The sequence below is a fragment of the Akebia trifoliata genome, chromosome 3 (assembly GCF_017979445.1).
Source record: "Akebia trifoliata isolate Shusen 1 chromosome 3, ASM1797944v1, whole genome shotgun sequence".
Taxonomy (NCBI): Eukaryota; Viridiplantae; Streptophyta; class Magnoliopsida; order Ranunculales; family Lardizabalaceae; genus Akebia; species Akebia trifoliata.
This window is the reverse complement of record NC_141377.1, coordinates 3848221-3860877: the sequence shown is the minus strand read 5'-3', so window position 1 is coordinate 3860877 and position 12657 is coordinate 3848221. Positions and strand designations below refer to the sequence as shown.

Sequence of the window (12657 nt, the reverse complement as noted above, 5' to 3'; positions counted from 1 at the left end):
TAGACCCCCATTACGACACACCGTTTTGTTTTATATGGGCAAAAATGTTTGAAATGGGCTGATTTTTTGTGAGGATGATTTCTATGGTGAGGAAATCATCCTTGTCAAAAATCAGCTCATTATGAAACTTTTAGCCCCATGTTTACAAGTTGAAAAATTTTAGACCGTCCAATTTTTGTAAATCAATTTTAATGGGGTTAGAAGTTTTGGAATGTGATGATTTTTTACCAGGATGATCCCCTCATCACAGAGATCATCCTCACAAAAAATCAGCCCATTCCAAACATTTTTCCCATATAAGACAAACAGTGAGTCGTAATGGGGGTTGTAGGAACCCCATCCTATATATATATATATAGGGTCACGTTCCTAAGACTCATATTGAGACTCACATTGCGACACACCGTTTTGTCTTATATGGGCAAAAATGTTTGGAATGAGCTGATTTTTTGTGAGGATGATCTCTGTGATGAGGGGATCATCCTGGCAAAAAATCATCCCATTCCAAAACTTCTAACCCCATCAAAATTGATTTACAAAAATTGGACGGTCTATAATTTTTCAACAAAAATTAGACGGTCTAGAAGTTTCATAATGAGCTGATTTTTGGCAAGGATGATCTCCTCACCATAGAGATCATCCTCACAAAAAATCAGCCCATTCCAAACATTTTTCCCATATAAGACAAAACGGTGTGTCGCAATGTGAGTCCCAATATGAGTCTTAGGAACGCTGTTCTATATATATATATATATAAACTTATGTACTTTCTCATGTTTTATCATATACTAGAGTTCACTCGTGCCTACAACACAGACTTTCTCTCTTAGGTTAAGAGGGTAAAAATAAAAATAAAAAAAGTTGAAGGGGTATTATAAAAAAAAATTAAGATTAAAGGAATAAAAATAAAAATAATAAAATGAATTAAAGGGGTAAAAGAGGAACTGTAATAAAGTTAGGCGATGTAAAGAATAAATGAAATAACATAGGTCCTAAGAAAATATAACTTGATAAAAGGGGTATTATTAAAAAAAAAAAATTGAGATTAAAGGGGTAAAAGATAAAAAAACAATAAAGTGGATTAAATGGATACAAGAGAAAATATAATAAAGTTAGAGAGGGACATCATTTTTCGGGTTAACGGGGTAAAAATGAAAAAAAAATAGAATTAGAGAGGTATTATTAAAAAAACTGAGATTAAAGAGGTAAAATATGAAAAAATAATAAAGTGGATTAAATGAATAGAAGATAAAATATAGTAAAATTAGAATAGGTGAAGAAAAATAAAATAAAATAGCTCCCATAATATTATATTTTACCCGTAAAACTGTAAATGATAGGAGGCTTGTCCTAGTTAGATTTGTTTCCCACAACACTCTAGTTAATTCAACATTTGTATCATTGATAATTGTTTTGACTTAATTGTGTTTTATTATATAAATATTTGAGATCGTATAAGTTTGAGACATGGTCCATAACTAATCTAAGTATCTATGAAATTGGATCCTTATTGAAACCTTCATATCAGACCCCAATTTATTGAACTGGATCACCTGTGGGTACGATCTGATCCATCGACGACTTATTTGGGACTCTTTAATAAGGACAATTTTATAGCCCATAATGTTAAAAATAAGGGTATTTTTCTGGATGATTTAATAGTGAATTTTTTTTAAAAAAAGGTTGATTAAATACTTAAATTACTAAGAAAAAAAAAATCAAAATTTCACCTTTATATCATCAAGAAAAAAACAATCTTGACTTAGGTCAAGGTTGATAAGCTTAATCTTGTATTTTGCAAGGGGTAAATCTAATATCACCAATTTTACACGGGCGTTGTTTCTAAAATACCCTATCCTTCGCGCCCGTACCAGCTGTCCGTAACGGTACACTCATTTAAAATTTCAAAATGTCGTTGGTTTCCATACCACCCAACCAAAGTAAACGCGCGAAACCTCAACAAAAGCGGTGCATGGACGTGGAGCGTCACCACTTTTTTGAAAATACGTGGGTCGCATTATAATCTGCCACGTGTCATTTTGAAGGCTTTTCGAACAAATTGGAGTATATTTCAGCGCTTATAATCGTTAATTGAAATGATTTACATACCGTTTCATCAGTCTAAGAGCAAATGACTCGAACAAGTCAACTCGGTATTAGTGGGTGGGTAAACCGAGACTAGATAGAGAACGGGTTTTTGTGCTTACGTGGAAACCTTTAACAGAGTGCGCATTACGCACCCTGCAACGACTAACAAGTTAAGGATTTAAAGCTAACGTATTTTGCGCGGTAAAACGACAATGGAGGGATGGAGGCTTTCCACCAAGCCTAGATAGATTTAGAAATGAAGAATAACAGAGAGAGAGAGAGAGTTCTTGGGGTTTTGTTGGTGAGGTTTCGCTAAATTTGGATAAGATTTGTTAGACCTAATTTGAATTTTTAGAGAAAAATAATCACAAATTTTCTCTCTTCTCTCTCTTGAATTTCGTTAATGGAGGATGATCTCAGTAAGATCCAGTCAATGTAGCTTCATCCACAGAGAGAGAAGGAGAGAACAGGTTTCCCTTCTCATAGATATAATTTGATTTGATATCTAGGTTTAGGGTTTCATGTTCTTGCTTCAATTCTATTCGTAAAATTACTTCAAAGACAACCTTATAAAAAATCTAGGATTTTTTTTTTAAATCATGTTGTTGGGGTTTTGTTGGTGAGATTCTGCTAAATTTGGAGAAAGTTAGACCGAATTTGAATTTTTAGAGAAAAATAATCACAAATTTTCTCTCCTCTGTTGAATTTTGTTAATGGAGGACGATCTCTATTAGATCATCTGGGCAATGTAGCTTCATCTACAGAGAGTGATCAGGTTTCCCTTCTCATAGATATAATTTGATTCGATTTCTAGAGTTAGGGTTCATGTTCTTGCTTCAATTCTATTTGTAAAATTAGTTCAAAGACAACACCTTATAAAAAAAAATCGAGGATTTTTTTTAATCATGTTGTTGATTAGCGTTTTTGAAGATTTGTAAAGAGAATAACAAGAACATTAACAGATTCAAAAGAAGAAGAAGAAAATTATAGAATGTCTGACTCAGCAGATTCCCCGATTTCCTCTGATGAATCTCCTCCTGATCAAAATTCGCCTCCATCAGATTCTGAATCTCCACCTCCTGATTCTTCACCAACTCCCCCTACAGGCCAAGATTCTTCCCCACCGAAATCATCACCATCAGATGACTCTCCTTCACCTCCTTCAGATTCAAATTCTTCACCACCCGATTCTTCGCCACCTTCTCCACCCTCAGATTCGAACAATCCGCAACCTCCTGATTCCAAACCTTCCCCACCTAGTCCTTCACCACCTTCGGATTCGGATTCAGATTCGGATTCTTCACCACCTTCGGATTCAGATTCAGATTCGGATTCGCCCGATTCTTCACCGCCAAATTCTCCTCCTCCACCTGCCCAAGAACAATCATCTCCTCCACCATCCGAATCCTTACCACCTCCGACTGCTTCTAATGATTCACCTTCTCCACCACCTTCTAGAAACTCAGACCCATCACCTCCTAAACAAATGGATTCGCCCCCTGAAACTCCACACGTTTCCAACCCATCGCCTCAGTTGCCTGACTCGCCACCATCACCTACATCCCGTAATCCCGCTCCCCCTGAGGACTTTGCACCTTCGTCACCATCTACGTCAAACCCTCCATCTTCTCGAACAACTAGCCACCCGAAGATTGCCCCTCCTTCCAAAGAATCGGATAACGGGTTTTCCATCTCAGCGCAATCCAGTCCACCATCGAACTCAAGTAGCAGTTCTAGCGCTGGGAGTGTCGCTGGTGTAACGGTTGCAGGAGTAATAATCATTGCTTTTGTGGCCTTCCTTTTTGTAGTCTTGAGAAGGAGGAAAAGACGTGAACGGGCTTATGCCACCCATTACATACCTCCCCCTGATAGCTTCTCTATTAAAACAGGTAAGATTGCTAAACACACGGAAAAAAAAAAAGATTCATTCTGATGCTTTTGTTTTTTTGTGTATATTTTCCTCCACTCTTGGGTGTGACACACCTCAATCAAGCCCCGTGACCCTCTTATATACATAGTTCCCCTCTCCAACAGATTGGTCTTTTGGAGTAGTTGGTTGGTTAACATGGTATCAGAGCGCTAAGTTTGTATAGATCATGGGCTCGATTCTTTCCATCCTTAAGGATGAGGAGTGTTGAGTGTATATCTTCCTCCACTCTTGGGTGTGTCATACCCCAATTAAGCCCGTGACCTTCTTATATTCATAGTTCTACCCCTCTCCAACAGATCGGTCTTTTAGAGTAGTTGGTTGGTTAACAGATTTTGATTCCTTAATATTTGAGTTTTTTTTTAGATGGTTATTACCATGGGCAGCAACAACAACACACAATGGGGGTTGCTGGCCATTCACACGAATATTACAGTGGGATGCCACTTCCTTCTTCAATGGGAAGTAATTATGGAAGTTGCAGAGGAAATGTGTTCAATTCTGGTGTAACAGATTCGGGTACATTGGGGGGTTCTAAGTCATGCTTCAGCTATGAAGAAATGATGGAAATAACAAATGGGTTTTCTCAGCAAAATGTTATTGGAGAGGGCGGGTTTGGATCTGTCTACAAGGGTTGGCTTTCAGATGGGAGAGTTGTAGCAGTGAAACAGTTGAAGGCTGGTAGTGGGCAAGGGGAGAGGGAATTCAGAGCTGAAGTTGAAATCATTAGCCGTGTTCACCATCGCCATTTGGTCTCTTTGGTGGGCTATTGCATTGCTGAACATCATAGGTTACTTGTCTACGAATTCGTTCCAAATAATAATCTTGAACATCATTTGCATGGTGGGTTGATTGAAGCCTTATTTGCATATTAGATTTTGATGTCATGCTTACTAATTTGAAACCGATTATACTGTTCAGGGAAAGGTGTGTCTGTGATGGAATGGTCGAAACGGGTCAAAATTGCTATAGGTGCTGCTCGTGGGTTGGCATATCTACATGATGACTGTATGTCCTGCATACATCCTCACTATCTATTTAACAACAACAACAACAAAAAAAACTCTATTCTTCCTCAAAAATTTCCATGTCATACATGCATGTTGGACAGTTTCCACTATGGCATTAGGAAGAAATCTTCATTTGTTTATTTTTCCTTGGAAGTATGTATATAGAAATTGCATAGCCTTCTTAAGGTATATAGGTCAACAAACAGAACCATAAGTGTCCTCCTAATATCGTGGTATTAGGAAAGAATCTCCATCTTTTTTTTCCTCCTTGGAAGTTTCTATATAGCAATTGCATTGCCTTCTTAAGGTGTATCTATCTATGGATCAGCTTAAATTGGGAGAAACAGGACAGGTGTATAGATTCGTATCGGTGTGAAACAGTGCGATGTATTTGACAAAAAATAGTTTTAAGTGGCATTTTATCACTAATATGCTGTTTTTATGAAGTTTTTGGGAATGTTTCGGAATATTTGTTCCATTTTGGTTAATTTTTCAGATTTTTCGAAAACGAAATTTTAAACCTTGGTGTTGATTATTGATTTGTTCTTTGCTAGTTTTTCTACTCATCGATCTTAACATCCTCATGTCAACCCTTGAGTATGAAAATGATGATTCTTGACAGCTCAACAGTCTGCTCCATAAAGCATAGATCCTTTTAGTTTGATCAGTATGCATGTGTAACATAGCACTCCAGAAGAAAATCCCCATTTTAGCCGTCCACCTCACATTTTATGGACAACATAACTCAGTATCTCTCTCCTAATAGGGAACTAATGTATAATTTCAGACTTTTTATATTGGGATGTGTGTCTCATGCCTCGAAAACTAACCCAAAGTCACGGGGATTCATGTTAGAAGTTTGGGGTTGTGACATAATGTCTATATACCAATATATCTTTCAATGTGATCATAAGCTATATGTGTATGTGAATTGAGTTTTCTTCCATATTTGGTACTTCCTATCCACATATGACACTAATATGTGTGACCATGTCCAAAGTAGTTGCACATAAATATTAAAACCCTCTAATTACATGTTCTACTTGGTTTCCTATTTGTTTTCAGGTCATCCAAAGATTATCCATAGAGATATTAAGTCAGCAAATATCCTGTTGGATGATGTTTTTGAAGCACAGGCATGCACATATTTTCAACCTTCTCACTTTTTGAGTTGATTTCATCATATGGTACTTCTTAACATGCTTATATGTTTCAAACACCAAGACCTATATCTTAACCTGAAACCCATTCTACTCACAGGTTGCAGACTTTGGGCTTGCCAAACTATCAAATGACACTCACACCCATGTGTCAACTCGTGTCATGGGGACATTTGGGTAGGTTACAACTTCTTGGTGGATAGGTGCCTGAGCCGGGCTCCATTGCAATTGGACCTTTTGTGGTTTTTATTCACACTAGAACTATAGCATAACTATTATTAACAGTAATTACCATTAATAAACACAATATTAAGACATTATACTACTGTTCATAATGCAAAGAGCACTGATTTACCCCTTTTTTCGGGAGATTCTATGCCACACCAACTTTTTCTAAGCCACCCCAATTCATATGTAAATCACCAAAACATTTGCACACATGGAGCAGTTGAACACTTCTCTGATATTCAATTTGGATTTCAGGTATATGGCACCAGAGTATGCATCAAGTGGCAAATTGACCGATAGGTCTGATGTGTTTTCATTTGGAGTCGTGCTTCTAGAGCTTGTTACTGGTCGTAAACCCGTTGATCCAACTCAACCATTGGGAGATGAGAGTTTAGTTGAATGGGTAAGGCTGAAACCATGGATATCTTTTTTTCATTTGTCTTGAAGAATATTTTAGTTTATTATCAATTATCTAGGGAAAATAAATTATTCCTCTTTAATTTTTAGGGCATATTATATTTTTGTTTCTCGAGATGGTTAAAGTACCTTGAAGGAATTAAGATTCTTCCTAATTTCTTGATGGTATGTAGAATAAGATCTTCCAACATATATTTGGGGGGCTAATTGTAAACCTGTTGATCTAGAGCTTGTTACTGGTCGTAAACCTGTTGATCCAAGTCAACCATTGGGAGATGAGAATTTAGTTGAATGGGTAAGGCTGAAACCATGGATATCTTTTTTTTCATTTTTCTTAAAGAATATTTTAGTTTATTGTCAATTATCTAGGGAAAAGAAAGTATTCCTCTTTAATTTTTAGGGCATCTTATATTTTTGTTTCTCGAGATAGTTAAAGTACTTCGAAGGAATTAAGATTCTTCCGAATTACTTGATGGTATGTAGAATAAGATCTTCCAAACATATATTTGGGTGACTAATTGTAAACTGGATAAATCTCTTGTATAAGACCAATTATCTGCTGCCCCAACCCACACCCCAAAGTAAATATACACACATTTTCATTTTGATGTTAAATACAGGACGAGAATTTTAAAGAAAACTCTAATTTATTAATTTATTTTGATAAACTGAATATTGGTCAGGTCAGAAATGTCTACATATGATGAGGATGAGGAGATGGATTAGTGGTAAGATTAGGAAAGACAAAGTCAGAAATTGGTAAGTTTGAGGGAATCTAGGAACAGCCCTACTATGATATAAAAGTAAGGAAGTCAATTGAGATGGCTTGGGCATGTAGAACAAAGATCAATGATGGCATGAATGAAAAGGTGTGCTTTGTGTGAGATGAAGGCTAGTAAGTTATGAGGAGGGATGAAATGACTTGGATTGAGCTACTAAAAATAGATCTGAATTTTTTGACAGAAGATATACCTTTAGATAGGGTTGAGTAGCAAAATAGGATATTTTGGTCTTGGGATAAGCATAGTCACCAAAGGCGCAGACTTTTTCAAAAAATCGTGTTTAAATCGTGACTTTAAAGATTTGGCGATTAAATCACGATATTTTGAAAAAGTCGCGATTTAAACACAAACAAATGTGATTTTTGTTTTATTTTTGCTGAGCAAGCTATTTTGAAAGGGTTTTTTCAAAGACCATTTATTCTGAAGTTTAAAATAGGATTTGATGATATAAATGATAACATCACTTAGTCGAAAAAATATATATATTGTCTTAACACTATTTCGATTTGTTCCAATTTTCTCTCGATTTTTTTCCGATTTTTTCGGTTTTTTTTTCGAGTTTTTCCCTTGCCGACTTACTCCCGAACCCCGATTTGGTGACCATGGGGATAAGGCATAGATGATGATTCTAATATGTATATAAATTATATTATTGTAAACTTGTAATATGTATATCATGTGTTTACATTTTTTTTTTTCATATTAACTGGTAGTATAACTTTTCTTATCATAGAGCTGTATGAATATATTGGTGGAACTTGAATTATCCATTTGGTTTGTTAAAAAAACCAATATTTTTACATTAGATCCCTTAAAAACTTGGAGATCCAAATAGTCACCAAAGTTGCCGACTTTTTCAAAAAGCCGTGATTGAATCGTGATTTTAATGACTAGTGATTAAATCACGACTTTTTGAAAAAGTCACAATCTAAACAAAAAAACCTGATTTCATCGTCATTTTTTAAAGGGTTTTTTGCTGACCATTTATTCTTATAGTTTAAAGTAGGATTTGATGATAAAAATGATAACACCACTTAGTAGAAAAAAATACATTATCCTAACACTATTTCCATTTTTTCCTTTTTTTCGACTTTTTCCCGAACCCCGACTTGGTGATTATGGATCCAACTACAAGGAGACAAGTATTCTGATACAACATTGGGTACCTGAGAGATCTTGAGTTGAATCACTGCCCCTTTCTTTGACTCTTTCCCTTCCTTTATCTGGGAGATGATCCAAAAAAAAACAGGTGTGGAAGCTATAATTGTAAACCATAATTGAATCTATGGAAGCATTGGTTTATACATTTCTCTTAGTCTTGACTCTAGGAATTATATTTTTCACTATCTTGTTTTCAAGAAGCCCCTAAAGTTCCGACCAGAACAATGAAATGATTTTGTTGTTTGATGCTATTTTATTTTTGAGGGTGAAAGTCGGATGAATCACAATTAGACATCGTGATCATTCAGACCTAGGGAGAAGCTTGCGCCAATCTGCTGCTGGAACCTAATTGGGTCCACTCTGAAGTCTCAACTATTGCCTTGATGTTTTTTGTAGGCTCGACCACTCTTGAACCGTGCTCTTGAAACTAGAGATTTAACAGATGTAGTAGATTCAAGGCTTGAAAAAAGATACGTGGAGAGCGAGGTGTTTAGAATGATTGAGGCAGCCGCTGCTTGCGTTCGTCATTCTGCTCCAAAGCGACCCCGCATGGTTCAGGTAATAAAAATAAATGATTTTCAATTTTTTTTTTTTTTTTTTTTTTCTATTAGTCTTTAGCAAGTGATCTGAATCTGAATTTAGTGGGTTTGGACCCTTGGAGTGAATCCATATTTTAAAAAAAATGTGTTGAATATGGGTTGATGCCCCTTGATCTAAGACAGATCCAGGTTGGATACGGATCCATCCCTATATCTGCCTAGATCCGAGTTATAAATTGCTTTGAAAATTATACTTTTATGTTTTCAAAATATCTTTTTTCTACTACTTTAATATAACATGAATTCTATTAAAATAAAGGGTAAATTAGTAAATTACACTTTGACCCCCTATAATTTGGCATAATTCCATGTTGACCCCTAATGTTTTGATAATTGCACTTACCTCCCCTTTCACTAACAATGTTAAAATTCAGATGTTATTTTACTATTTTACTCTTTTATTTTATTTTTATTATTACAAAATATAACTTTTAAAATGATAATTAAAAATGCCCCCCGTCTAAGCATTCACATTCTTAAGCATGAACCCATTTTTTGACAGGGATATTTTTGTTTATCAAGAAAAATAATATTTAAAAAAAGGTAAAATTGTCTTTTTCAAAATAAAAATCATTTTTAAAATGTTTAGTTGACGGCAAGTAGATGGAAGAGGGGGGGGGGGGGGGGGATTGTAAGGGAGGTAAGTGCAATTATCAATACTTTATGGGATCGACATGGAATTATGCCAAACTACAGGAGGTCGAAGTGTAATTTACCCTAAAATAAAAGAAATAGAATGTTAAAGTAGAATAGTATAGCAATTAGGAAAGAAATATAGCAAAAAATGTAGAATGACCCAGAATTATCTGACCCAGTCGACTCGAATCAAGTAACTCAGTTGGGTCAAATCAGGATCCGAATAAAAAAATTGAATCTGAATATGGATGTACTGAGATCCGAGACGAAACCGATCCATTTTAAGCCCTATAAGCTTATATTTAAACAATAGATAGGAATATTTCGTGCCCTTCAAGTTTTTTTAGTACCTTAGAAACTGGTTTAGTTGTGGACTTTGTGATCAACATTGCAGTCTTTGCTTCATTTTCAGGTATTAAGAGCATTGGACACGGAGGGCGACATGCCAGATCTCAGCAATGGAATCAAAGTCGGCCAAAGCACCATCTTTGAGGCTCGGCAATCCAATGCAGAAATGGAGAAATTTCGAATGATGGCATTTTGTAGCGAGGACAGCTCTGAATATGACTTAAATAGTGGTGAATACAGATCTAAAGAGGTACCCATAAATGGAGAGTCAGAAACTCGTGCCATGAACCCACGAGGTGGTAGATTCTGACTTTTTTTCATGGTAGATTCTTCTTCGGGAAAAGCTTTCCTACAGTGCATCGAAGACACCACATCGAAAAGGAAATGTACATTAGAGCTGTCCAATTGCAAAGTAAACCTATTTTAATTGTTCCGATCCCTTGATGGGCATATGGATGCTTCAATGGCGAGAACAATTGAAAAAGACTAATCCATCGGCTTGATCGGGAAGTGTATAAACATTATTTTGTTCAAATCTTTGTAACTTTTAAGTGGTATTCTGTTCAAATTCTTTTTTTTTTTTGTGGATGAGCTTGTAAATTATGTTCGGTCCTTGTATTATTGTTTCAATTATAGTAAAACAAGACAATCTTTGTCGATTAATTTTTTTTTGACAATTTTTTAATGATGAGAGAAATGGTTACCCTTTAGAATAATGGTAAGTGACTCCCCCTATATGTATGGAATCATAGATTTCCTCGGGATACACAACTAAACATCCCCCTTAATATGTCAATTGCATATCCCGGGGAAAAAATCTATGGTTCTATGCACATGCCACGTCAGGAGAGTAGATGGGGAGTATGTCAGAGGGCTTGTCAAAAAATCACGACTCTACTCTTTATTTTGAATTTAACTTTGAAGTTGAAAGTAACGTGCAAGTTAAATATTCTAAAAGAGTGTGAGGATGATGAAAAGTAACGTTACTTTAGATTGTGAGAGCATATTAGCAAACTATTAAACAAGAAGTCTGGTTTTTAGATAGAATTGGATAGAAGATTTGTTTGGCTGATCCCAAGATTTTGAAATCTAGCATTGGGTGATGTTGAACTTTCCCATTAAGGCAAACCTTAGCATAAAAGAACCCATATCTTATACATTTTTTAATTGCACAAAAGAAATTTTACGACTTAAATACCTTACAAACACACAATGGCCAAAGCATCCCTCCAAAAAGGGAGACGCTTGAATTCAAGCCCCCTCATTGGCCACCCGAAGAATTTATTCTTACTTACCTAATATGTGTAGTATTGCATGTACCCAGAGGATTTGGGCGAGATATGATACTTTAAAAGATCAGTTGTCATAGTCAAATGTCTATTGGGCTTGAAATTGCAACACTGGGAAGCGGTCCTCTCTAGTAATTTTTCCTATAGCGCTGACGATTATCAGAATGCCACATCAATCACAAAAAAAACCTACACCACTAACATTGGTTGAAAATTGGAGTTTCACTAATTTGACATTTTATAGGAAATTGCTATTTTCTGGGATGGTGGACTTGAATTTGACATTTTCTGTTATAAAACTCAATAATAAATAAATTAAAAAAAAAAAAGGAGAAAAGTTTAATCTCCACTAGTAGATTAATTAAAGAATAGATATGGACTTAACACAATCTAACTTATACTACTTAAATAAAATAAAATAATATATATATATATATTTAAAAGTATTGTATTATTTCTACAATGGGACAAAAACAACTTGATTGATGATTTCTATATATATTCTATCGAGCTTGATTGCTGAACTTTTTTAATAGACCAAAAGATGAGTTCCAATTTATGATTGTAGGTACTTCTCCAACTTTGGGGGCCACCCATGAAACTATTTGTGATCTAAATTACATGGCTAGAGATCACCAATCAAGCCAATCACGGATGGTAATGTGTATTTTACATTGGTCTTGGATAAAGTAGGATTATGTTGGATCGATGTCTGATGTAAAAACTGTCACCTTCTACCATGAACTCGAATCCCGTGAGGGGTTTGATTCGGATTGTAGAATTTGATTTTTGACCTTAAATAAATCAGTTAAGTACCTTAATAAAAGTACTACTAAGCAAAATTTTGAATTTTGAAAATTAATTTTTATAATCTGACTCATGTATACTTTGGGCTCTTTATTTTAGGCAATTCATAGATCTTTGATTCTGATGATATATCCCTTGACTTAGGTCTTTATTTAGACTAGTTAAAATGACTTAAATGCCCTCATCTTCACTCTCTAGTCAAATC

The 12657-nt window shown here is 35.4% G+C and overlaps 1 protein-coding gene across 1 annotated transcript; it reads left to right on the top strand.

Moving 5' to 3' along the window:
- The first annotated feature begins 2178 nt into the window (after positions 1–2178).
- Positions 2179–11019, top strand: LOC147405600 (proline-rich receptor-like protein kinase PERK12). The gene is made up of 8 exons (XM_086433394.1): positions 2179–3977; positions 4382–4858; positions 4937–5023; positions 6091–6161; positions 6286–6362; positions 6669–6816; positions 9170–9331; positions 10421–11019. Exons 1-8 carry the CDS (start codon positions 3080–3082, stop codon positions 10664–10666), a joined length of 2166 nt encoding a protein of 721 aa, XP_086289520.1. The 5' UTR covers positions 2179–3079; the 3' UTR covers positions 10667–11019.
- Positions 11020–12657: the final 1638 nt, after the last annotated feature.

What these genes read in the sequence shown, in the direction of transcription:
- LOC147405600 (XM_086433394.1), top strand. Translation starts at nt 3,080, where the DNA reads ATGTCTGACTCAGCAGATTCCCCGATTTCCTCTGATGAATCTCCTCCT. An exon ending in CGTGTCATGGGGACATTTGG is followed by an intron (nt 6,363 to 6,668) that starts GTAGGTTACAAC and finishes TTTGGATTTCAG; the next exon opens with GTATATGGCACCAGAGTATG. An exon ending in AGCGACCCCGCATGGTTCAG is followed by an intron (nt 9,332 to 10,420) that starts GTAATAAAAATA and finishes CTTCATTTTCAG; the next exon opens with GTATTAAGAGCATTGGACAC.